This window comes from Terrapene carolina, unplaced genomic scaffold (assembly GCF_002925995.2).
Source record: "Terrapene carolina triunguis isolate 2854851 unplaced genomic scaffold, T_m_triunguis-2.0 Scaffold714, whole genome shotgun sequence".
In the NCBI taxonomy this organism is placed as follows: domain Eukaryota; kingdom Metazoa; phylum Chordata; order Testudines; family Emydidae; genus Terrapene; species Terrapene triunguis.
The window spans coordinates 16,184,494-16,208,631 of record NW_020665065.1 but is presented as its reverse complement, the minus strand read 5'-3'; the positions used below and the strand labels follow the sequence as shown (position 1 = coordinate 16,208,631).

At 55.7% G+C, this 24,138-nt stretch overlaps 1 protein-coding gene across 1 annotated transcript in view; it reads left to right on the top strand.

Annotated features, from left to right (window-relative positions):
* ARHGEF10L (Rho guanine nucleotide exchange factor 10 like) overlaps nt 1-18,973 on the top strand; it is a 161,438-nt gene extending 142,465 nt beyond the window's left edge. The window contains exons 26-28 of the mRNA XM_026659969.2: nt 5,320-5,494; nt 15,821-15,943; nt 17,955-18,973. Coding sequence (XP_026515754.1) covers nt 5,320-5,494; nt 15,821-15,943; nt 17,955-18,469 — 813 coding nt within the window. The 3' untranslated portion in view covers nt 18,470-18,973. The remainder of the gene's footprint in view (nt 1-5,319; nt 5,495-15,820; nt 15,944-17,954) is intronic.
* The last annotated feature ends 5,165 nt before the right edge of the window (nt 18,974-24,138 follow it).

Here is a 24,138-nt window from a genome sequence, read left to right as displayed (position 1 = left end):
CGGTAGAAGACCTGAGGCACAGCCGAGGCTGGCCTCAGTCACCTGTCTCGGGCTCTTGGGCCTTGGGCTATAAAATTGCAGTGGAGACATTCAGGCTCACGGGGGCTCAGAACCCAGGATCCAGCACAAACGTCTACACTGCTATTTTTAGCCCCAAGCCGGAATCAGGTGACCTGGGCTCTGAGACTTGGTGCCGGGGGATTGGGGGGAATATCACAGCCTAGACAAACCCACAGTTCCCGGCAGAGCAGAATCTTGCAAGCTATGCTGTAAATCTAACCTCGGAGTTAAGCTGTTTGTCGTGAAGACCCGGTGTAAATCAATTGCCACCAGGCCTGGAAATGAGTCAGTGTTCGTTCTAGACAAAATCATTCCCACCCCTTCCCTGGGTTGCACTCCTGCCAGGTTAGACTAAAGGAGGCGGAGTGCCTGTATGCAGAGTACGGGGAGGGTATGGGCATGGGTGATCTACACTAGGTGGGAATGGAGGTTTTTGAGAGTCCGTAAAATCCACTAGGGACATAAAATCCACTGTTGCTGTGGATTTTATGCTGAAGGCACTCAAAGGCTGGGGTAATGAACAGCAGTATAAAACCCTTAGACAGCGAGACAGCAGCACAGCACTGAAATCTGAACGGCAAATCTCTTCGGGGTTGACCAGAGAAATTGTCAGAAGGTTGATTGAATGGGCAGTGGCTTCCCTGCGAAGGGGTGTTGGTGGTGAGCCACTTGTGTCTGTGCAGCACCCCGGTGAAGTGTGGTCCCTGCCGATAGTCCCCCTGAAAGGACGCGGGGTTTGTCTATGCTTGGAGCTGGCGGGCGATTCCCAGCTTCCAGGAGCTTACCCATGCTGGCTCTGAGCAAGCTCACGTAGCTGCAGCAGCGTGAGCTGCGGGACTGGCCAGCTGCCCCTGGCTAGCGTCTCATGGGTGTGTACTCACCCTCTCCTGTTGCTCGCGCAGCTGCGGCTACATGCTATTTTTAGCACACTAGCTCAGTGAGAGCTGGGCATCGCCCTCCCGGCTCCGAGTGTAGGTATACTAAATGGGGCAGAGCTGAAGCACTGGAGGAAGGTGCTGCAGGCATCTTTGCTGACTTCGGAGAAGCAAAATCTTGCTGGCTGACTCTCGGGTTTGGGGCACTGGATCCTAAAACTCCAGTGTGCAGGTTCTAAATCAGAGAGCTTAGAAATAGAGGCAGTGACCTCGTCACCTGCTGGGCAGCCACTGCTGTGATGGGCGCATTTAAAAAAAGAGCGTAGCTCATGCCAAGCAAGAAAATCGGGGTAACCCGTGAACTTCCTAGCAAGCTGACAGCCTGCACCATCGGGATGCCGGGCTTGAGAGCTCTTAAATCTGTCCTTTCTCTAGCTCCAGGTCCCACTGGAGCCTATTAAACGGTCTCCCTGAGTTTGTTTCTGGTAGCCTGTCCTCATCGCCGCAGCGCTCTCTTGTTCCTAATTCCACCGGGCGCTGCTTTAGAGCCCGCTCGTGACCCTGCTCGGCCCTGTTTCTAGTTCACTGGAATATTTATCTTCTTGGAAGTGACTCCGATTCGCCTCGTCTTCTCCCGCCTGCAGCCTGCCAGCCCCTGTCCTCCGGGAGGCAGCATCCTCTTGCGAGCAAGGGCGTTCCCTTCTCTACTGTAATAGAAGAATGAGCGGGTTAGGGGGGACCCAGGCCGTGGGAGGGGGTGAGGGCGAGTAACTTAAACCATGATGGTCAGTAAGTTATGTTCTTCTCGAATATAAATTGTGAAGACCTGCAGCTGGGGGCAGAGTGGTTTTTAAAGCACTGTAAGGTTCAGTCGCTCTGCTGAAGCTTTTTAAAAGAGCCCAGAGGGGTCCCAGCTAGACTGGTTTCTCTGGAATTGTAACGTGAATCCATTTCCTGCACTGAATCTTTATTTTAACTGAATTCTGACAGCCAGGGTCTGGGCTGAGATTGTTGGTGCTGTTGCCTCTCAAGCTGGGCTGGGTCGAAGCTATTCAGGCCTCCGGTGTGGGGAGGAGGGGGGAATATGAGCCGATCTTTGCTCATAGTTTCCATCCAGGTCACGGGGGTGATGCTGAGAAAGCCGCTCCCTTCGCGGCTTGAAATGCCCCAGGGTGGAACCAACTTGGGTACCTACAGGCGGTTGAATGGAACCTCGGGTGAGTCAGATGGTAGGTGCTAAAGCAGCGTCACCGTCTTGCTACTGGTGTTTCCCTCCTGGCACCCTCTCTCTCCCTTAGTGGTAACTGGGGAGGTTGCAGCCGGCTTCGATGCCGCTCGACAGACCAGCTGCCCGTGCGGAAGATGATTGCAGCGGGAAGTGGGCTGTCAGAGATGAGGGTCTCGCTAGGTGACCCCCATGGCCCATTTCTGCAGCTGCAGAGCCGGTCACTAGAGGAAGCCCAAGCTAACAAGCTATTCCCTGTGCTTGGAGAAAGTCTGCGCAGAGGCAGGGAAGAAGAATGAAGAACTTGCCTGCGCTGGGCGTGTTTGCACCGGCGTAGTTACACCGGTGCAAACCTCTCGCCCTAGTGCAGTCACTGCACTGGTGTAAAAATGCTCAACCCCATTTTTTGGATCTAGGCCCCATCTCCTGACCGTCCCATTCTCGTGTCCATTCAGGGGCTGTCCACACGACCGCAGGCCTGGCCTGCACTAGGAAATTAGGTTGATACAACTACATCAATGGCTATTAGCCAGGATGGGCAGGGATGGTGATCCTAGCCTCTGTTTGCCAGAAGCTGGGATTCGGTGACAGGGGATGGATGACTTGATTATTCCTGGTCTGTTCATTCCCTCTGGGGCACCTGCCACTGGCCACGGTCAGAGGACAGAATGGTTGGCTTGATGGACCTTTTGGTCTGACCCAATATGGCTGTTCTTACGTCACGTAGGGGTGTGAAAAACCCACCCCCCAGGCACATCGCTTATCCAGTTCCCCTTAGCAAGCGTTGGAGCTGCGTCATAGAATCATAGAATTTCAGGGTTGGAAGGGACCTCAGGAGGTATCTAGTCCAACCCCCTGCTCAAAGCAGGACCAATCCCCAGACAGATTTTTGCCCCAGATCCCTAAATGGCCCCCTCAAGGATTGAGCTCACAACCCTGGGTTTAGCAGGCCAATGCTCAAACCACTGAGCTATCCCTCCCCCCTCTGGGAGCCTCAGGGCAGGGCCGAGCGCCAGTCTTTCCTGCCAGCAGACGGCGAGCGCTCAGCTCACTAGCCGGCTCCCAGGGCGGGGAGAGACCTCAGTCTTGGGAATGGACAGGGAAGTCTCTAGCCTGTTGTTCTTGGGGACGCTGGCCTCAGCAGGATGCTGGTTGCTCAGGGTGGGAGGCAGTCCTAGCAAGTAATGGGGCCTCGCGTGGCGTGGATTCAGGGCAGGGGGTGGAAGAGCTCTGAACCGCTCCTATCGCAACATCCAAAGGCCCATGTGATTCCCTGGTTAACCAGGCAGGCAGCGCCTCCACCTCTGGAGCATCTGCAACAAGCTCAGGGTGTGCGAATGGGAGATTCTGGTTCGCACCGTTTACACAGGTTTGCAAAATTGAGCCCCAGGTTTGCTTTTCAGTTCCCCTCCTCCAAGTGCAGGAGTGTTTGGATCCAGGAGTCGGGTGCAGGGGCCGTCTCTAGGATGGGCAGCGGGCCAGGCTGGGCTGCTTGGTCGTGGTTTTGTGCGTGGCCGGCAGCCGGGTGGAATGGGGGGCGCTGGCGGAAGGAGCACTGTTTCGCTTGCACTCACAGGGCGGTTCTGCTAGGATCGCGTCGCAGGAAGATGGGAGCAGAGGCTGTTAATTCCTGCGCCCTATGGGCAGTGCAGGGAACAGTGCTGCCTGCATGCACTGTGATTGGTGGGGGCTGTTAAAATCAAGTCCTGGCTAACTAGAAACCAGCCCAGACCATTCCCCTGCTCTGAAGTGCTTCTGCTGCACCCGAGGACTTCTCTCTTAGCCCTGCTTTCCCCTGGTCATACTGACTGGTCTCTGCTCTCATGCCTGTAGCAACTAGACATTCCTTCCCCTACCCCATGGGGGATTGATCCTATCCATAATTTGGGGATCCCCTATTGTTGTCCCTCTGCTTTGCAGGCATATGGGACATGCCCCACCTCCAATTAATAATAATCCCGAGCTCTTATTTAGCACTTCCCTTCAGAAGCTCTCAAAGTGCTTTGCAAAGGAGCGTGGGATCATTAACCCCATTTTACAGATGGGAAAACTGAGGTACGGGGAGGTGAAGTGTCTTGCCCCAGGTCACCCAGCAGGTCAGGGACAGAGCCGGGAATAGAATCTGCGTATCTGAGTCCCAGCCCAGGGCTCCATTCACATCCAAACATTTGCCTGTGATTTTTGTAACCAGTTACTAGCCCAGTGACTGCGGTGGGCCACGCCAGCACTGCACCCAGTTCCGTTGGTGCGTGCAGTGTTGTGCTACGGCAGCCATGTTGGTTTCCATGACCATGCTGCCTAACCAGGTTTGCTCCAGTGCATTGTGGGAAATTGGGGCCAGGTATTCCAGGGGTCGGCAACCTTTCAGAAGTGGTGTGCCGAGTCTTCATTTATTCACTCTAATTTAAGGTTTCGCGTGCCGGTAATACATGTTAATGTTTTTAGAAGGTCTCTTTCTAGAAGTCTATAATATATAACTAAACTATTGTATGTAAAGTAAATAAGGTTTTTAAAATGTTTAAGAAGCTTAATTTAAAATTAAATTAAAATGCAGAGCCCCCCCGGACCGGTGGCCAGGACCCGGGCAGTGTGAGTGCCACTGAAAATCAGCTCGTGTGCCGCCTTTGGCGCGCGTGCCATAGGTTGCCTACCCCTGCCCCAGTGCCTCAGTAGGGGATCGATCGCTCGGCGTGGAACCAGCAGCGCCTAGGGCAATGCATTCTGGGATGTCCTACCGTGCAGAACTGGCAGGACTGGCGAAAGCAGCTGCGCAATATGAATGGGCGTGGACAGTCCTGTCCACCCAGCAAAGAGACCCCACTTACTGGCTCCAGGAGTTCCCACCGTGCAGGGTGCAGGCACCTACTGTCTTTAGAGCCAGCCGGGCCAGACTCGGCATGGATAGGGCCTGCGCAAAGCAGCCTCTGTGACACTTTTGTGGTGCTCCCCAGGAGGCAGGAGCTGGGATCGCCCAACTTCCATGGCTGCTCCGAGCCCCTGCTGCCCTAGGGGACCATTGAGGTAGACGCCGCATCTGGTTTTGGTGCCGGAGCTCCCTCCTTGCACCCTGCGTTACGGGCCCTTCAGCACCTGCCCTGTGATAACGTGCTCTGCGGTGACGCCCCCTCTGAACCCTCCTCTTTCGTCCTCTCCCCGCAGCAAACCTTTGAGGCCCACCCGGACGAGGAAGCCAGTGTGACGCACATGATCAAGGCGGGCAGCGGCGTCTGGATGGCCTTCTCCTCGGGGTCCTCCATTCGCCTCTTTCACACCGAGACCCTGGAGCATCTGCAGGAGATTAACATAGCAACGCGGACCACCTTCGTCCTGCCAGGTAGGGGAGCGGGGGAGGGCTGAGCTGTTTGTTAGGGGGCAGCCCACTGAGGATCAGCCCCAGGGCTGGTGGGTATGTGGGGAAGGCCGCTCCCTACGTGCTTGGGGTGGTAGAGAGGCCGTGAGGAGTGGGGGAGCATCTCCATGGAAAGAGCTTGACCCTCGGGAGGCTGGACGTCGTCTTGGCGACGTGTTGTGACAGTAAGAATTGCTGCCAGGGCCCAGGCGGCCAGGAGCCAGCTCTTCTCAGGGAGGTGTGGGTTTGGTGACCCCCTCCAGCCTCTTCATCCCAGTGTGCAGGCTGGGGGTCCCCTTGTGTCTGGGGTGAGGGAGGTGCTTTATCACCCATGGGGTCCAGCTGCAGGGGTCAGGCCTGGCTTCGTCATAGCCGCGAGGTGGGCATGACGATGCCGTGGGGAGGAGGTGAGTTTGCTGAGGTCTGCAAAGCCAATCTTTGGGGAAAGACCTGTTCTTCCTCCCCGCGAACCAGCAAAGAAAATCAGCCCTGAGACCATTTAGTGCCAAGAACGTGTTCTCCCCCGCCCTGATCGGGGAGTAGAGCTTCCGCGGTGTTCATGCCACTCCCAAGACATCCATCGTCTCTCTCTGGAGAGAGCACTTCCTGCCTACGAGCAGCAGGGGGCGCTGTTCTGAGCGGGCTGGCTGGATTTTCCTCTCGGCTTCAGATTTTCCTTTCCCTCCCATGTTTATTGCCAGGAACCCATGGCCCCACGGGAACGTCACGGTTGTTGCTATGCTGTGCCTGAACCCTGATCCTCCTGTTAGCCGTGTAGGGGCTTATGACCCACAGTTGAGCAGTTCTGATACTAACCACTAGGGAGCAGTGGTGTGCACACACCAGTTTGTTGCACTCTAGACCCTTTCTGCTTTACGCCTCCTCTCCACTTCCCTTTCTCCTCATGGTCGGTTCCCATTCCAAACTCTCCTCCATCCTGTCCGGGGGCGTGCACAAGAATCAAAATTTGGCTGCTTTTGGAGGGGCATTTTCTGTGGCCCCCCCCCCCCCCCCCCCCGCAGCTGGAGAAACTAGCTGCTGCCCCCCGCGTGGTCAGAGGAGCTGGTTCACCCCGGGGCTGGTGGAGCTGTCATCTCTCGTCAGAGGAGCTCGCTGTCCCTGCCCTGGCCCCAGAGGAGTTCTGTGCTCCCAATGATTGGGGGGGGCCCTGTGCCCCTGCTTGCCCCCCACCCCTTGCGCATGCCCCTGATCCTGTTCCCCTGTGTGGATTAACGGGTCCGATAGCGCCTCCTACAGTTGAGCTAGCTGCTGTGCTTGAACCAACACTGCTTTGTACAATGGCCAGACGCTGCCTGAGTCAAACCCCTCCAGCGGGGCCGGCAGTGGGGCACGGGGGGGCCAGGTTATCTTACCAGTGTAGCTGCAGGCTGGAGAGGAGTTTGCCTTCTCCGCCTCCGCCTCCCACCCATGCTATCACCAGGACGTGTGTCGGAAATGAGGCAGATTTTGCATGAGGATCAGCATATCGGTAGCTCCTCGTGGCAGGGGGGTGAAGATCTGCAGAGAAGCGACCCCTACCGACCCTGCTCCCATAATCTTTGCGAGCATCCCGTTCGTGCAGGACGCACACGGCAGATGGGCCAAACCCACCCTCCCTGGGGAGAATGGGGGAACATTCACCCCTTGAAATAAACAACCCCCTGCATTCAGGGGGAAAAGCCGTTTGGCAGCTTCTCTGTCCCGAGCCCTGCCTCGGCCCCGAAGCAGTGCTGGGAAGGGGCCGTGTTTATCATTAAAGGGGCGTGTGGGCCGGACACGCTGCAGAACTTCAGCTAATTGCCCGGCGAATGGAGCCAGATGGGCTGTGACTGCTGCTGTGGGAAACGGCCTTTGTCTGATGCCTGCATATGCTGCTGCTACGAGGAAGCATCTTTCTTGCCACGTGTTGGCTGGGATTCTTAGCTGGTGATTCGAAAAGCTGTTCCCCGCTTTACCAGCGGCCTGAGAGATGAGGCCTCTTTCTGGACTGACACCTACGGGCTGTTGTCCTCCTCTGCCTCCTCCCCAGCCGCTGCTGGATGCCTGCAGAGTATTTATAGCCTGCTTTGCTGGAGGGCGGAGGGAGGGGGCGGGAAGGGTGAATGGAGAGGGGAGGGGGAAAGTGGGGTGTAGGAGATGGGGGGAGAAATCCCCCCCCTTCTGAGCATGGATCCTTGTTGCCCATGCTCACCCTTGCAAAGCGGGGAGGGATAGCTCAGTGGTTTGAGCATTGGCCTGCTAAACCCAGGGTTGTGCGATCAGTCCTTGAGGGGGCCATTTAGGGAACTGGGGCAAAAATCTGTCTGGGGATTGGTCCTGCTTTGAGCAGGGGGTTGGACTAGATGACCTCCTGAGGTCCCTTCCAACCCTGATATTCTATGAAAGCATTGGGGGGAGGAGGAGAAGACTGCGTTAAAACGACAGGCCTGGCCCTTTAAATTTCCTCTGCCCCTTCTCTCCTCTTACCTTTCAAACAGCAACTCAGGGAGCTGCCTGCGGGGTGGATTCTCTAGGATGACTCTTAAAGGGCCAGGACTGCACCCCAGCAAGGGACTGTCTGAAAAGGGGCCTGGGCCTCCAGATTCGAATGACCGGAGCGATCCTTCGTGTGGTGCAGCTGCCCATCCCTCGTCTGCCTTCCCTCGGGGAGGGGGTTGTTCTGTCTCTGGTCCGTGCCCCCCACCAGCACGGCTGTGCGGGAACAACCTGTCACTGTATACTCTCTCCCTAGAGCCGGGGTCAGCAGCTAACCAGAGAGGGGGACTCGGGGCCATTTATCCCCAAGCCCACAGCAGCGTTAGGATTCTTGGCAAGTCCTCTAGCCGTTAGAAGGCAAGATGATCCCAAATGCCTGTCCTGACTGATACATGGGGGTAGCCCTGTGGTCGAAGCACAGAACTAGGAGGCTGGAAACGGGTACTGACCCTAGCTCTGACATTTCTCCCTCTGAGTGACCTGCTCCAAGCCACAAACGCCCTGCCTTGGCTTCTCCTGTTATAAAATGGGAATGGTACTTATTTGCTGCCCCCTCGGAGCTGGTGTGAGGCTGTGGATTTGCAGGAGGCTGTTGAAGAGCTGCGGTGCTAGTGCCCGCCGGTCGGGAGGGCGTCACTGTTCAGCTGCCCTTGGTTTTCCCTGGTCCAGCAGCCCCAACCTTGCGTTCCAGGAAAGGCTCCGTTGCAAAGCCCCACCTGTCTGCTGCACACAAACTCTGCATTCCTTGCGGCGTTAGTGACTCTGTGGAGCAGATGCGGCTTCAGTCCGATTCAGGAGACTCGGGTTCTATGTCCCAGCTCGGCCATTTATTTATGGTGCGACCTTGAGTGTTTAGGGAACGTTTCCCGTGCCTCAGTTTCCCCTGCTTTTAAAAATAGGACTCGTGGTCCTTCTCCACCTTTGTCAAGTGCTTTGAGGTCTGTGGAGGAGGGAGGTGTTATGACAAGCATAGCTTCGTTTGTTTCGGCTTTGTTAAACGCTCTGCTTTTGTCAGTATCAATGTGGCCTAATTACTTCACTCGGTCGCATTTAAAATTGATGAAGACACTGGTGATGCCAAACGCCTGCCCTGCGGAAGGCTGTTCAGCGCAGAGGGAAATGATTTGCGGGCTGTGTCAGGGTCCCGGTGGAACCGCCCTCACTTCTTGGCAGCCTCCGCAGAGAAGTCAAGTCGTGCACAGTCATCCACTGAGCTCCATCCTCATCCCGAGAGAGGGCCGGTCCCCCCCATGTCGGGGTGAGGCACATTGGGAGGGCAGCCGGGGGGAAAGTTTGTCTGGTCCCTGCTCAAGACATGCAGAACTTGAGTCTCTTTGGTTGTCAGACTGGCATCTTTTGTGAGCGCACAATTCTCATGCACTGTTAAAAAGCCACAGACAAAGTCCTAGTATTTGGCTGCCCGGGAAAATTGCACCAGTGTCATAACATTGATACAGTTGCACTGGTGAAAACCTCTAGTGCAGACACCCTACCCTGGTGCAAACTGGAATTTGCACCAGGGCCTGTCACATTAGTTAGTGCCTGCCACATTTTTGCACTGCTGCAATGGACACACATTAGAAGTTTGCACACTGCTGTAGTTAACAGCACTGCAAGTTTCCCTAATCTAGACAAGGCACTAGATCTTAAAATCCTTTACTGATCCCTCCCAGAGAAAGTTCTACCCAGAGATCCCCTCTTCTGCGTTCTCATCCGTTTGCTATCGTTTTATTACCAGGGTCGTCCGCATAGAACAAGATCTCTCGCTTCTCCCCGGCTCATCTGCCAATTCGTCCCGTTTTCTCCCACCCCTCTCCGAATTGCAAACGTACGGTTGTGCCGTCGGTTGTTTTCAAGGCAACCGATTGCGATTTTTGCAAAAACTAACCACGTCTAGTGGGCTGATGAGAAGTCAGGAGCTGGTGAACTCTGTGGAAACAAAGATCCTGTTGTCATGCGAATGCTTTTCAGTGCTAAAGGGTTTCTTTTAGTAGGCTGCAAGGATGAGAAATGCAGTCTGGGGGGATTGACTCCCAAACAGAGGCTATTGTGAGCTCTCCGCCCCTGAGAGCGAAGTTCTGTATTTATCCACAGAATAGCGATAGATCGTGCCCTCCCCTTCCCTCCCCCGCTAACCGTCCTGACCTGGAAGGACTTGAGCTCCTGGAAGGATGAGAGGTTTATGCCCCATTCATCCCTTGGCCTCTGCTGAGACTAACGAGGAGGGGCAGTTTCTGATTTAATAGTTCTCGTGGATTGAGCCTCTAGGGCTCAGATTCTGCGGCTATAGAAAATCCGAAAATAGAATCAAAGCTGGCTTTTAAGGCCTTTTCTACGAGGGGGGTTTGCCCAGATTCCAGCCCCCGGCACCATGGCACTAATGCAGACGCTTAGTGCAGAGAGGGTAAAACTGCTCGAAGCTGCTGTCTTGCACTGATCCAGCTCTGCGAATGTCTGAACCGTAATCGCGGGCTGTGAAGGGCCGTGGCCCCACCCCTCACTCCAGCGATGAACAGGAGTAATTGTTTAATTAGTAATAAAGGCAGTAGTTGTGTAAGTGGGTGTCTTTTTTTTTTTTTTTTTTTTTTTAGGGCATGATAAAAAATTGATCACTTCCTTTTCTTCCTGGGAGAGTGAGTGTTTTGGCATTAATGCATTTTTGAACTTAAGCTCCCTCATCCTTTTTAACCAGACAGGTCATTAATAAAGTCTTCGTGGAGAGCCCCGGCTTTCTCGCGTTGTAGCTCAGCAGATATATTGCTTCGGTGAATCCAACGCCGCAGTGTTAAGTCGCGGTGATAAAATATTTATTTGCCATTAGAAATCTTACTCTTTTTTTGATGTCTTGCTTTTCCTTTCTTGGAGCGGGACGGGGAGCCCAGCTGCAAAAGAGCCCTGAGGAGTTAAGGATCTTATTAATGGGATTGGCGTAACGGTGGTGCCAAGAGGTCTCACCGGAGATCGGGGCTCTGTTGTCCTAGGTACAGCATAGACGCTTAGGCGTTGTCTGCACGAGCAAGTGGAACCTTTTTAAACTATACCAGTATAGTTCAAGCAGGTCCATGCCCAGTGTGCTCACAATTATACTGATATTGCTAATTCCCAAACAGGAAGGGGGGATAAGATGTAACCGTTTACTACTAATCCCTAGCTCTCATCTAGTACTGCTCATCAGCAGACCTCAGAGCCCCAGGTCAGTACCATTATCTCCATTTTACAGACGGGGAAACTGAGGCACGGGGGAGGGGGGGAGAGTGAGTTGCCCAGGCCAGTGGCAGAGCCGGGAATAGATCTGAGTCCTAGTCCAGTGCTTTAGCCACTGGGCCACACTGTCACCGCTGTATCACTGTAACTATGTCCACGCTCGGGTTGGTCCTGGTACGTAACTGTTTCTTCTGGTAGAATTATTACAGTGACGAAGAACGATCAGACCCCTAACCAGAATAGTGGCCTCGCTTGGCTGCCTTTGCCCCAGAGAGCTTACAGTCTAAATAGACCAGATGAACACAGGGTGTCAGGGGACACTGGGGGTCAGGGACACAGCTCTCATGTCTCCTTCTGCTGCCACTCCTTGTTTTGTTCTGTTGTTTTTTACTGTTCGATTAGGTGATGCGGTTTAATTGCGAACTAGCTCCTAGACGGGGTGGGGGGGGGCCCGATCATGGATTGGGCATGGTGGGAGCCTAGCAGGAGGCGGGGAGCAGGGAAAGGTGGACAACCGCTGACGCGAATGTGTCCCGAGAACAGTTCCCGCGAGGCAGGGGGCGGGGGCGGCTGGGGGCCGAGCCTTCAGCCCCGAGCCAGGGTGGGGGAGGGCAGGAGGCGCAGCTGGAGGAGGCGGCTGCTTGGGGGGGTCGGAGCAGCTGCCCTTCTCCTGCGGTGCTTGGGAATGTTTGGTGGCCACCTGTCCTGTTCTGGCGCCCTCCCGCATTTCAGCAGGGCTGCCTGCTCCTCCCTAGCCCCCTTGCTACTGCACGTAGCCGGAGGCCTCGGTCCCTGCTGGTGCTCCTGTGCCCAGTGCATATTTGGGGGGGGGGGATCTCCTTGGTGTAGCTGTGCCGGGGGACCCCCAGTGTGGGAGGTGTCAGTGGGGTCTGGCTGCATGAGGGGTTAGCACTTATTTAGCTACAGACAGTGCTAATCCCCCTGGCCTAGACCAGCCTCTGGACACTGCTCCACCCCCGCCCCTCCTTATACCTGGGAGGGCTTCTCTTCCTGCCCCCTTCTGCTTGTGCCCTTTGTAAGGGGGGGGGGCGAGGCGCTTGCTCCTCTCTGCTGCCCCCTCTGTTCACGGTGACGGGGGAGTTGCCCTCTCTCTGGCACCCAGGGGAGAGGGTCCCGGAGAGGACAGTGTAGAAGAAGTGGGTGTGGCTCAGCCCAGCTCAAGTGGCAGAGCGGAGGGTGGAATCCAGGTACATGTTGCTCCCTGGTTGCGGGAAGCCGGTAGCTGATTTTCAACTGGAGACGACGTAGGCGGGGATGTCCATCTAGATCAGTGGTTCTCAAAAGTTTTGTCCCGGTGACCCCTTTCACACAGCACGTCTCTGAGTGCGACCCCCCCCCCCCTTATAAATTAAAAACACTTTTTAATATATTTAATACCATTATAAATGCTGGAGGGCAATCGGGGTTTGGGGTGGAGGCTGGCAGCTCGCGACCCCCCCATGTAATAATAACTTGCCATGGTTAATTCATTTCTCCCAAAGCCTCTTCCACGTTCCAGCCATGCAAGGCCCCTGGTGTGGAGCCGCTGGGGGGGTCACGATCCTTGGCCTGCTCCATGCTTCCTTCCTGGGCAAATAGACATGAACTATTGACAATCGAGGGACAAAGCGTCGGCTCCAGCTTGGGTCTGAAGAGGCGGGCTCCACCCAGGGCTCGGGACTCCTTTGTGGCCGCGCTTCTCCTCTGCCAGTCAGCCAGTGCCCCTGGCGGGAGTCAGCTCCCAGCTCCAGGCTAATCTCGCACAGGGGTGCTGGAGGCTGGCTCCCCGCTCGGGCGGCCCAGTCACAGTGGAGCGCCAGCCAGGCTGGGTGGGGAGCAGCAGTAGCAGCGGCATGGGCAGGGGGAAGGAGAAAGACATTGGGTAGCACCCATAATCCTTCTCCCTCCCTCCACCCCGCATCCTGCAACTGGCATTTTCTTCTCTCTGGTGGGAGCCGTCCTCACTGGGGACAGGGCAGGGTGTCCGCTGGCATCCTTGCGCCCGCACTAATAGCAGGGGGGCATTGAGATACGAAGCAGCTGTTTTGCTCAGCTGGGATAATGGCACCCCTCTGCTTCAGGGCCATTCCCACCTCCCCTCCCATGCATGTGGACAAGGGGGATCCAGTGGACATCATGAACGTGGACTTTCAGAAAGCCTCTGACAAGGTCCCTCGCCAAAGGCTCTTAAGCAAACCAAGCAGTGTCTTAACGAGTCATGGATCGGTGGAAGGTTAAGACAGGAAACAAAGGGTAGGAATAAATGATCCGTTTTCAGGCTGGAGAGAGGAGATCCCCAGGGGTCTGTACTGGGACCGGCGCTGTTCAACATATTCGCAAATGATCTGGAAAAAGTGGTAAGCAGTGAGGTGGCAAAGTTTGCAGATGATTCAAAATTACTCAAGATAATTAAGACCAAAACTGACCGCGAGGAATCACAGAGATCTCACAAAACTGGGTGACTGGGCAACAACCTGGCAGACGAAATTCAGTGTTGATAAATGCAAAGTAATGCACGTTGGAAAACATAATCCCAACTATCCATACAAAATGCTGGGGTCTAAATTAGCTGTTACCATTCAAGAAAAAGATCTTGGAGTCATTGTGGAGAGTTCTCTGAAAACATCCACTCAATGTGCAGCAGCAGGCAAGTGCGAACAGAATGTTAGGAACCATGAGGAAAGGGATAGATAATAAGACAGTAAATATCCTAATGCCGCCATATAAATCCATGCTACGCCCATCCCTTGAATACTGCGGGCAGTTCTGGTCGCCCCATCTCAAAAAAGATCTATTAGAACTGGAAAAGGTACAGAGGAGGACCACAAAAATGATTAAGGGTCTGGAACAGCTTCCGGCTGAGAAGAGATTAAAAAGCCTGGGACTGTTCAGCTTGGAAAAGAGCCGACTGAGGGGGGATGTGATAGAGGGCTGTAAAGTCATGAATGGTGTGGAGGAAGTGAATAAGGAAGTATGACTTACCCCTTCTCATAACATGAGAACTAGGGGGCACTCCATGAAATGTCTAGGCAGCAGGTTTAAAACAAACAAACGGCAGTACTTCTTCACACAACGCACAGTCAGCCTGTGGAACTTGTTGCCAGGGGGTGTTGAGAAGGCCAGAACTATAGCTGGGTTCAAAAAAGAACTTGGATAAGTACATGGAGGATAGGTCCACCAATGGCGATTAGCCAAGATGGGCAGGGCTGCAATCCCATGATCTGGGCATTCCTAAGCCTCTGACTGCCAGAAGCTGGGACTGGATGACGGGATGGATCAGTCGATAATTGCTCTGTTCTGTTCATTCCCTCTGAAGCACCTGGCATTGGCCACTGTCAGAAGACAAGACATTGAACTAAATGGACCGTTGGTCTGATCCAGTATGGCCGTTCTTCCCCTCCCCCCCCCACGCTACCATTCAGCTGCCTGCTACCCGCTCCTGCAAGACCCGAGATGCACCCTGCAACCTCCTCCCCGGGCCCTGGAGCGGAGCGGGGGTAGCGAGACAGGCAGCGGAGTGATTCCTGTGAGGCACCCTGTCCTGGGCCGAGAGAAAGGGGGGCATGTCCTATTTCCCCAGGGGACTCTCCATCACAAGCACGGGGACCCTGGTTGGCTTGTACATCCCAGCACTGTGCACTAAACATCCCGCTCGTCATTCGTCCTGCCCTGCGGGGTGACTTGCCGGAGCCCTGCCCCCCCCCCCCGCGTGGGTAAGGGGCACCCCCCCCCCCCCCCCACCGCCCCTCCGTGCAGTGATCGCATAGGGTGAATTTTTACCAGCCGGACCGGGCCCCGGGTGGGGCGGAGAAATCTTCCTCCATTTGCGTTCCCCTATGGAGCCTCGCCCTGCCACCTACCCCTCTTTCTGCTAGGGCCTCCTCCCCTGCCCCCCCCCAGCCCCCCATCCTTCCTCAGGTGTGTCAGCACTGGAGAGAGGAGACAGGCATCCTCGCTGAGCCGCCCGCTCCCCCTTCCTTGTTCTCCCGAACGTTGCCGCTAAAGTGAAAAGACAGCGCAGCGCTGCTCATGCGGGAAGAGCTAATCTGGACTGACATCAAAAACATGTTAATTCATGGCAGCGAATTATCCGTCTCATTGTCCGTGCCTAGAAACAACAGGGTATTCTGTTCTTGCAAAGGAGAGGCACTCATGCATTCAGAATGTAAAACATGGCTCTGGAATCGCGCCTTCAAAGCGGTGCCAGGAGATTGCCAGCGCCGGCACCGGGGCCCTCGCCACGCGCTGCATTCTGGTGTCTGCTAGCCCCAGCTGTTCGGCAGAGCCATGGTTGGGCCAGGGCGCTGGGTGGGCGCAGGCGGTGCTCTGCTTTCCCCGCCGTCCCTTGTTCCGTTTCCGCATCCCCTGCTGGTGCCGTGTTCTGCCGGGTCCTTAGCCCCTCTTGTGCCAATCCCCCTTTGCCTGATGTAAGGCTGCTCACCAGGGCGTAGGAATCTGGCTTCCTGTCGACTCTAGTCCTGTGGCGCCAGTCAGTGCCCCTTGGCATCCTGCTGGCTCTCATCCCCAAGCCCGCGGCCTCTCAAGTTTGCTGCTGTCGGAGTGCTTGTCTCCTGGTGCCCGCAGCCTCTCCCTGGGGCAGATCGACATTCACTCCTTACTCTCTCCCAACAGGCCAGAAGAACGTCCGTGTCACCAGCCTGCTGATCTGCCAGGGGCTCCTGTGGGTTGGCACGGACCAGGGCATCATCGTGTTACTGCCTGTGCCCAGGCTGGAAGGCATCCCCAAAATCACTGGTGAGTCTGCTCTTCTGGTACGTCTTGCCCCTGGGAGTTGGGCAGAGCAGAAGGTTCTCAGCTGGGCCAAGAGGGAGATCGTCCGCTCGGCGTTGGTGCTGGCGGACTCCTGCCGAGCTAGGGCTAAGCAGCACCCGGGGGACTGGTGGAGAATCGCTGGGGGACTGCGGAGATGTTGCAGCTGGCTCCTTCGCACGTCCCGCAGGGCAAGCAAAACGCTAACTGGGATTGGCCTGCTAAACCCAGGGTTGTGTGTTCAATCCTTGAGGAGGCCATTTGGGGATTTAGTTGGGGATTGGTCCTGCTTTGAGCAGGGGGTTGGACTAGATACTTCCTGAGGTCCCTTCCAACCCTGATAGTCTATTCTATTCTATTTGCAAGTGAAGCGAAGGGACCATGGCCCTCCAAGTCCCATGGCATCGCCGTGGCATTTGGACACGTCTCTCCCTTGGATTCCTTCGCAGATCCCAGCCGAGACCAAACGCCTGTCGTGCTGCGGGCTCTGGGCTAGCACGTCTGTTTTGTCAGCTTGCTTCGCTCGCCCCGGAGCGTGTTTCCACCTCCCCCCCCCCGCCAGCTCACGCCAGGATCTCGCGGCTCAGTGCTGGGGTGGGACGCCTCCCAGAAAAGCCCCAGGCCCCGCCGTAGGTGGCGCCGGTGCCTCAAGCAGCGCTCTGCGCCGGCGGTAAATCGATGCCCTGACCCGCTGCTAGAGGGCGCTGTGCTGCTGGAAGCGTTGACACGTGCATGGGTCTCAGGACTGGAAGCCCTAAGCGCTGGTTGTTCTGGAATGTCCCGTATTTATCCATGTGTTTGCATGACCCCCCCCCATCCCAGCACGTGGGTGCGCCAGTGCATTTCTGTGCCCTCTTATGGCCCTCAGGCACACCGTGTCCTGGGGTGTTGCTTTGTGTTCAGGGGCACGGTCCCTCCCTGGGCTGAGCCCCGGACAAGCTGAATGGGACCACAGAGGTCTGTTGCCCTGTGGCCCACCCTGGGGTGCTCATGGAGGAGACCTTAATGTGCGTCGGACCTCCCAGCCCCTTCCAGCATGGGACACGTGGGGCAAAAGGCCAAAATGAAACTCCTTGGGTCCTATCTCAGGCAGCAGCCCCATTCTCCCTGGCTCAGCCATTGGGAGCCAGGGTCATGCCTCGCTGCACTTGGGGAAGGAGAGGGCATGGTAAACTCCAGGGATGAATTAGAAGGGCTGCAGGTCAGGACTAGGCTGCCCTGGTGGAGCTGTGGGTACCAGGGCTGGAAACGCTCTGTATTTCCCCTCTATCTCTCCCCCCTGCCCCTCCACCCCCCAAGCAGGTGCTGCTAAATGTCAGCAAACCGCCCCACTCGGGCACCATCTGATCCCCGAGAGAGGACGCGTTACCGTCGCTGGGTCAAAACTGTCTCCGTCACGACCACAGCGGGTGGGCTGCTGCGCTTCCCTTTCAGGGCCAGCCGCTGGGACTTCCCAGCATCCCCCCCATTAATAGGAACCTTGAGTCGCAGCGCGGGGGGCCAGGGGGCTCAGCATGTAGTCAGGGAACAGGGAGCTCCAGGGGCCACGAGTGGGAGGGGACTTGGGACCATAGGTAGAATCCAAGGGGGTGGAATGGGGAGCCATTGGCTCAGATGGGAAAGGCTGGGTGTGGCATAGCCAGACCCAGTGGGTGCACGCGGCACGTCGGCCCAGATCCTCTTCATGATTTCAGTGGAAATGAGGAGGATTTGGGCCGTTGGGCCTGCTATGGAGCTCATGCACGGCGCGGAGGGCTGAGCGCGCTGGCCCCTGCTCTCCTGGCCGGCGCAAGGTTAACGGCGAGGAGCGGAGAGCTTGGGGCCCGTCTGTGCATCTCAGAATAACGTGCCCTAGTTATCGAGGCAGCCGGAGCCACCGGGACTCGGCAGACAAGCCTTGCAATATTTATGAGGCGTGAACTTGATTTGTTTTCTGAAGCGTTTACTGTTAATAAAACCTCTCTCTCTCTCGCTCTCCTCCCTGCTCCTCTCCCAGGCAAAGGCATGGTCTCTCTGAACGGCCACTGTGGCCCCGTGGAATTCCTGGCCGTGGCCGTCAGCACCCTGGCCCCGGACGTGCTGAAGAACGACAAGGAGGAGGAGGGCGGCCAGGAGGAGAAGCCGGACAGCCCGTCTCCAGAGCCATCTGCCCTCGACAAGCCCCCGGCCAGGGAGATGAGGAAGAAGGGGATCCTCTTGCAGTACCGTCTCCACTCCACCTCCCACCTGCCCGGGCAGCTGCTCTCGGTGAAAGAGGCCCCTCCGGCGCCAGGCGGGACCGCCCTGGAGCACAGCGAGGAGGACGGCTCCATCTACGAAATGGCCGACGACCCGGACGTCTGGGTGCGGAGCAGGCCATGCGCCCGGGACGCTCACCGCAAGGAGATCTCCTCGGTGGCCATCATCTCCGGCGGGCGGGGCTATCGGAATTTCAACCCCAGCAGCAAGCTGCCGGCCTGCAGCGAGACGGACAGCACTCTTCTCATATGGCAGGTCCCTTTGATGCTATAGCGTCGACAGCATCCGCTACCCACAACGCACCACTTAGGGTGACTAACTCCGGCTCCGGACTCATGCCAAGCCCCATGCGGAGCGGCCTGCACCAGGGCATGCTGGGATTGTATCTGCTACTGTCCCAGGCCGACCTAGGGAATGACTTGCCCGCTGCTCAGGAGGGGGGGCAGCCTCTTCCATTTATCAAACAAATGAACACCCCTCCTCACTCCCCTTTTTTTTAAAGACTTTTTTCAAATTTACGATGATTTTTCTTGAGAAACCAGCTCGTTTTCTGGGGGGTTCTTTTACCGTTCTGGGGTGTGTCGGGAGCAGCACCCTCCCTGCGGGCTGAGGAGGTTTGCTGAGCTCTTGGGCGCATCCGTGAGCGTCTGTGTGTCTGTGTGAATATATGAATATATATATATATAAAAATCTAATTCTGTATATTATTACGTGTATAAATAAAACCATCTGTATATATTGTGGCATCTGGAGGCGCAGGAATAAAAAGGAGGCGCACGTTGCAGCCCGACGGGTACTGTGTTCTCTCGAGCTTTGTCGGCCGGTTCAGCTGGGGGCGCCCGGCGGACAACGTGGCGCATGTACCTCTGGGCCTTGGTTTTGAGCCCAGCCACGAGGACTTACACCGTTTCAAAGGATACCTGCTTTGGCATAGGGACGAACCCCGCAAGCTTTCCACGTTTTCCATGACGAGCCAGACGGCTCCCCCTCCTGAAATAGTGGGGGTCGGGCCCTCAGCTGGGATGTGGGAAACCTAATTCCAGGTCACATGAATCCTAGAAGCATGGGGCTGGACGTGTCCTTGAGAAGTCACCAAGTCCAGGCCCTGCGCTGAGGTACGACCAAGAAAATCTAGACCATCCCTGACAGGTGTTTGTCCAACCTGTGCTTGAAAACCTCCAGTGATGGGGATCCCACAGCCTTCCATGGTAACCTATTCTAGAGCTTAACTACGCTTATACCCCTAATAGCTAACCTATATCTCCCTTGCTGCGGATTAAGCCCGTTACTACTTGTCCTACCTTTAGTGGACATGGAGAACAAGTGATCACAGCCCTGTTTATAACAGCCCTTCATGTATTTGAAGACTGTTATTAGGTCTCTGCTCAGTTGTCTTTTCTCAACACTTAACATGCCCAGTGTCCCTAGAGTCTGTTTGTCAGAGGGTGGAGATGGATGGCAGGAGAGAGATCACTTGATCATTACCTGTTAGGTTCACTCCCTCTGGGGCACCTGGCATTGGCCACTGTCGGTAGACAGGATACTGGGCTGGATGGACCTTTGGTCTGATCCAGTACGGCCGTTCTTATGTTCTTATGACCTTTTAACCTTTCCCCGTAGGTCAGGTTTTCTAAACGTGATTCTCCCCTTTTCTCCTACATCTCAGGTGAGCGCCATAACCATGGGGCTGCGTGGGCAGGAGGGTGTTTGGAGCCGGAATCCCATTCTGGACAGGAGAGAGCTTCCTGACTAAAGTTCTCTTGAAACCATCTCTGTCGCAGGAAATGTTTCGGGTTTGAGAAACCAGCATTCCATGATGAAGAAACGTTTCATTGAAAAATTCCTGACCGGCTCTAGTCTGGTTGCATTAGGTTTCTGTTGGGCAGGTGCTGAAATTTGTTGAGAGATCCGTCTGTCCTTGTGGTCAGTGACAGCAAAGGCCTGGGCTTAACTAAGCTTGGCCACTAGGTCTCTCTTCACGGCAGAGTTCATTCAAGCTGACTACACTCGAGTTACCCATCCACGCTGACGCTGCACTCGTGTGTGGTGCCAGGACTTGGTGGGGGGCATATCCCATGGTTCTTAGCGCTGCAGGGAGCTGAGCCGGGAGTTTTCCCAGCGAATTGTGGGCGAATTCATCTTGTCTTTCTGGGCGCACAGTGGGAACCGTGGGAAGGCGTTGGAGGAGTTGCCGCACTCGCATGACACTAGGCTGGGGCCGCACTCCAGAGTGGCTGCGTTCAAAACAGCTCCGTTGAGCTCACTTGGGTTTGAGCCTCTACCCCCCTCTGGTGCCATCCAGCTGGAGTGAAGTGTTTGTGTGTGTTTGTGTGTGTGTGGGACTCGAGTCGGGGGCAACACGTGAGTGAATTCTGCAGTGAAGACCAGTCCGGTGTGATCGCCTTGTCCCCTCAGCCCTGAACAGAGGGGATTGGGTCTACCTTCTCAATGGGGAGCACGCTGGGGGAAGCTTGCTTTGTCGTTGACTCTATTGGCACAGAATTCCAGTCTCCAGGCCTGCCAAGCCGACTCCCATCTCATCGGTGCAAACGCTTGAGGCCTAGCTAGGTGCGGCCGTCTCCCTCACGGAGCCCTGCTATTGCTGACGGAGGGTTTCCTTTAGCTCGGACAGCAAGGACCTGCTGTTTCAGAGGCGAAGGCCGTGGGCTGTGTTGTGTGCAGATGACCTGGTCGTCTGCAACACTGGAAACGGGGAATGGGGGATGATACTAGAGGTTCTCTCTGGGATAAATCCAACCACCTAGGTCCTTGTGGTGACTGGAGATCCCCAGCATGGGCTTTGTGTACAGAGGGCAGTTGTTACGCTTTGTCTTGCCAAATTCCTACACGTTGGTTGCCTCCATCCCGCCTGTGTGTTTTCTAGCTGGAGTGGGATCCTCTTCTGAGTGCTCTGTGGTGCCGAACAGCTGTTTTCATGCCGTTCGCTGTCGGCCCCCCTGTCGTGAGTAGTGTGGATGATGGGACGGGTGCCGCTCTGGCTCTGGTGTCTGGGCAGCGAACTGTGCTGGGAAGTGACGCAGTTCCCTGAGCTTCTGAGAGTTTTGCGTGGCTTGTGTCAGAGCAGTTGGCCTAGGCTTGATCTCTAGCCAGGCCCAAAGATCCGGAAGGCACAGGGGGGGAGAAGCCCCTCCCCACACACACACATAAATGAACTCTTGTTGAGAACCCGCGCACAGATGGGAGTAACCTATGTCTTTGTCGCTAACGATGGTGCTAGAGTTGGTGCCCTCAGCAGAGATTCTGCGCTGTTGGATGTGCCCGCCGGCAATAGCATTGGGAGTTCTTATTGCAAACCCTGGAATGCAGTTTGTGGTGCAGCCTGTGGGCACGAAAGCCTTCAGCGTAGCACTGGTGGCTGGCGTTGCAGGTCTTTGGAAGGGGAGCCAAGGATCTGGACTTGGTCTGTGCCAACAAACCTCTTCATTGAATGGGTTTAGCGAGGGCTTGTTACTTAACGAGCCATGGCGCTTGGGGAGTCTAAACAGCCTACGCCTGCCCCTTTGTTGGACGCACACCACAGGGCAGCCACATGTTTTCCACACCTCCATCTATAAACCTCACAGGTCCTTCAGCCTCTGCCTCCCGACAAGCCGGCTGCCTTCTTGCTAATCAGCAAGAGGTGAGACCACCAACCGCTACTGCAGCTGTCTCCTCGCCCAGCAAAGCTGCAATGGAATAGGAGATTCCACTCTTCACAGCTAGTGGGGCTGGGGGGGCAGCGGCACTCAGCCCCATACGCAGGGAGAATCCAGCTGTCCCCAGCCAGTGACTGCAAACACTCGACCCTTCTGTCTTCACCCCACCCAAGAAGGCTCCAGGGGCAGCTGCCATCAGCGATGTGCCTGGCAGCAGAGATCCCGGGAGGAAAGGGGGAGCAGACAATGTGGAAACATGGGTAGTTTTGGGGTGCATGTATGGAGGAGCTGTTCTAGGGGAGATCACCGCTTAGCATTTTAAAGGCTCTGGGCCTTCTCCTTAGCGGGGGTACATCAGTATAGCTCTGTTGATTTCAGTGGAGTGACCCGGATTTATATTTGTTGGGGTTCTGCCCTTTGTTCTTCAGGGGAACAGCGACGAACAATCCCGCAGGAAGCTACAGTCCTGTTCCTTTCAAGGTGTTCCTCCCTCCCCCCCCGTAGCTGAAGCTCAGGGTGACATCTCAGTCCTTCTCTGCAATACCAATATCCTCTGGGTGCAGCAGCCAATGGGCGAACCTTCCAAAACTGGAATGAATCCCGGCTCGCATGGACCAAGAGGAGGAAAATGAGTCCTAGAGTCGGGGCTCTCTGCCGCCAGCTCAGTCCCATTTTAATGCCTCTGGCAGCCCGCTGTAGTCTGAGGTCCAGAAATCCAGCACAGCCTTCAAACGGGAAGGGAGGGGAACAGGGGAACACTGTGCCAGTCCTTTGGGTTATCATTTGCACTGTGGCAGCACCTAGAGGTCCAGTTGAGACCAGGTTCTATGGTGACGATTGTGCCATCTATGCAGACAGGACAGGCAGAGGGTGGGGGAAGGGGCACAACATATTTTCCCTATTTTACAGATGGAGAACTAAGGCCCAGATCCTTAAAGCTAGTGAGGCTCATTGGATTCAGTGGGAGTTAGGAGCCAAAGTATCTTTGAAGATCTCAGCCTAAGTGACTTAGATCTCTGAACCCAGATCTCTTGAGCCGAACCCAGATACCATCCTTCCTCCCCGTCTTGTTTGCACGGCACAGCTGGCATGGGAGGCATAATAATGAATGGCGAGGTTACAAGACTTCCTGCACCTCCCCTATGCTCCCTGACTGTCTCCCCCCTGACAGGAGCAAGCCCCTGAGTGGACGGTTGGGCACAGGAGCTGGTGGGAACGGCTAGGTTTCCCAGTCCCACGGGATCCTTCTGTTGAACTGATGTTTTAGGTTCACTTTAATCCGCAGGGGAAGGGATGAGCGAAGGAATATGGACGTGGGGGCGTGGGGTTGGGAGAGCAATATCTGATTGACGCTGCCTTGGTGCCAACCTTCAGTCTGCAGGAAGAAGCCTTCTCAAGAAATGCAAATGCCGCGTGCTCTTCCGGCGCGCGCGCCACCCTGCTTGTTCTCTGAATAATTCCTGAGGCTCAAATGTCGGGCATCCAGTCTACTCGCTCTGCTCTGCAGGAGCACCAGCCCTGAGAGCTGTGCAGAGACCGCCATCGGGCCAGAGATTGCTGCCGCCCAGTGCCAAACTGTCTGCCCACTGGGGCCGTCAGCTCTGGTACAGCGAGGGTCTTCCCTGAGCACCGTGGTGGCCGGGCACTTACAGGGGAAATGCTGCATTCTTCAGACACATGTTCCAGGGGGAGATTTTCAAAAGTGCCCACGAGCGTGTCTAGGCTGGAGCTGGAAGTGTTGTTGCCCGTACACTCGTTCTGAGCTGCACGCTAAAAATAGCGGTGGTGGCCGGAGTGGCTAGCTGCCCTGCGTACGTGCCCAGGGTTCAGATGGGATCACCCTTGAGGCAGCTTGGCTCCCCGCACCGTGGCTTTGACGCTGCTATTTTTAGCATGCTATCTCGAGCGTGTCGGCGTGAACTGGAAATTGTACTTCCAGCTCCATTGTAGTCGTCCTCTGAGAGACAGCTGGAGACTGACCTCCAGCAGGACTTGCATCTATGTGACGTAGGAGTACTTCAGAAAATCCGACTGTCCAATCTTCTACAGGCTGAGCTTCTGGAGCATGAGACACTTTGGTTTAAATTCTCAGGGTTCATGCAACACATTCTGTTTGGGCTGCTGATCTGAGCGAGGTCATGCACCCCCTTGAATTTGTAGGTTGAATGATACCAGCAAGTCAAGGTGAAACTCAGCCCAAACCACCAGCTTAAACATGGTTTCTGCTTGCAACTGTGCTTTGACCCACGTTTGCTTGGAAGGTGTAGGAGTGGGGATGGGGGTGGG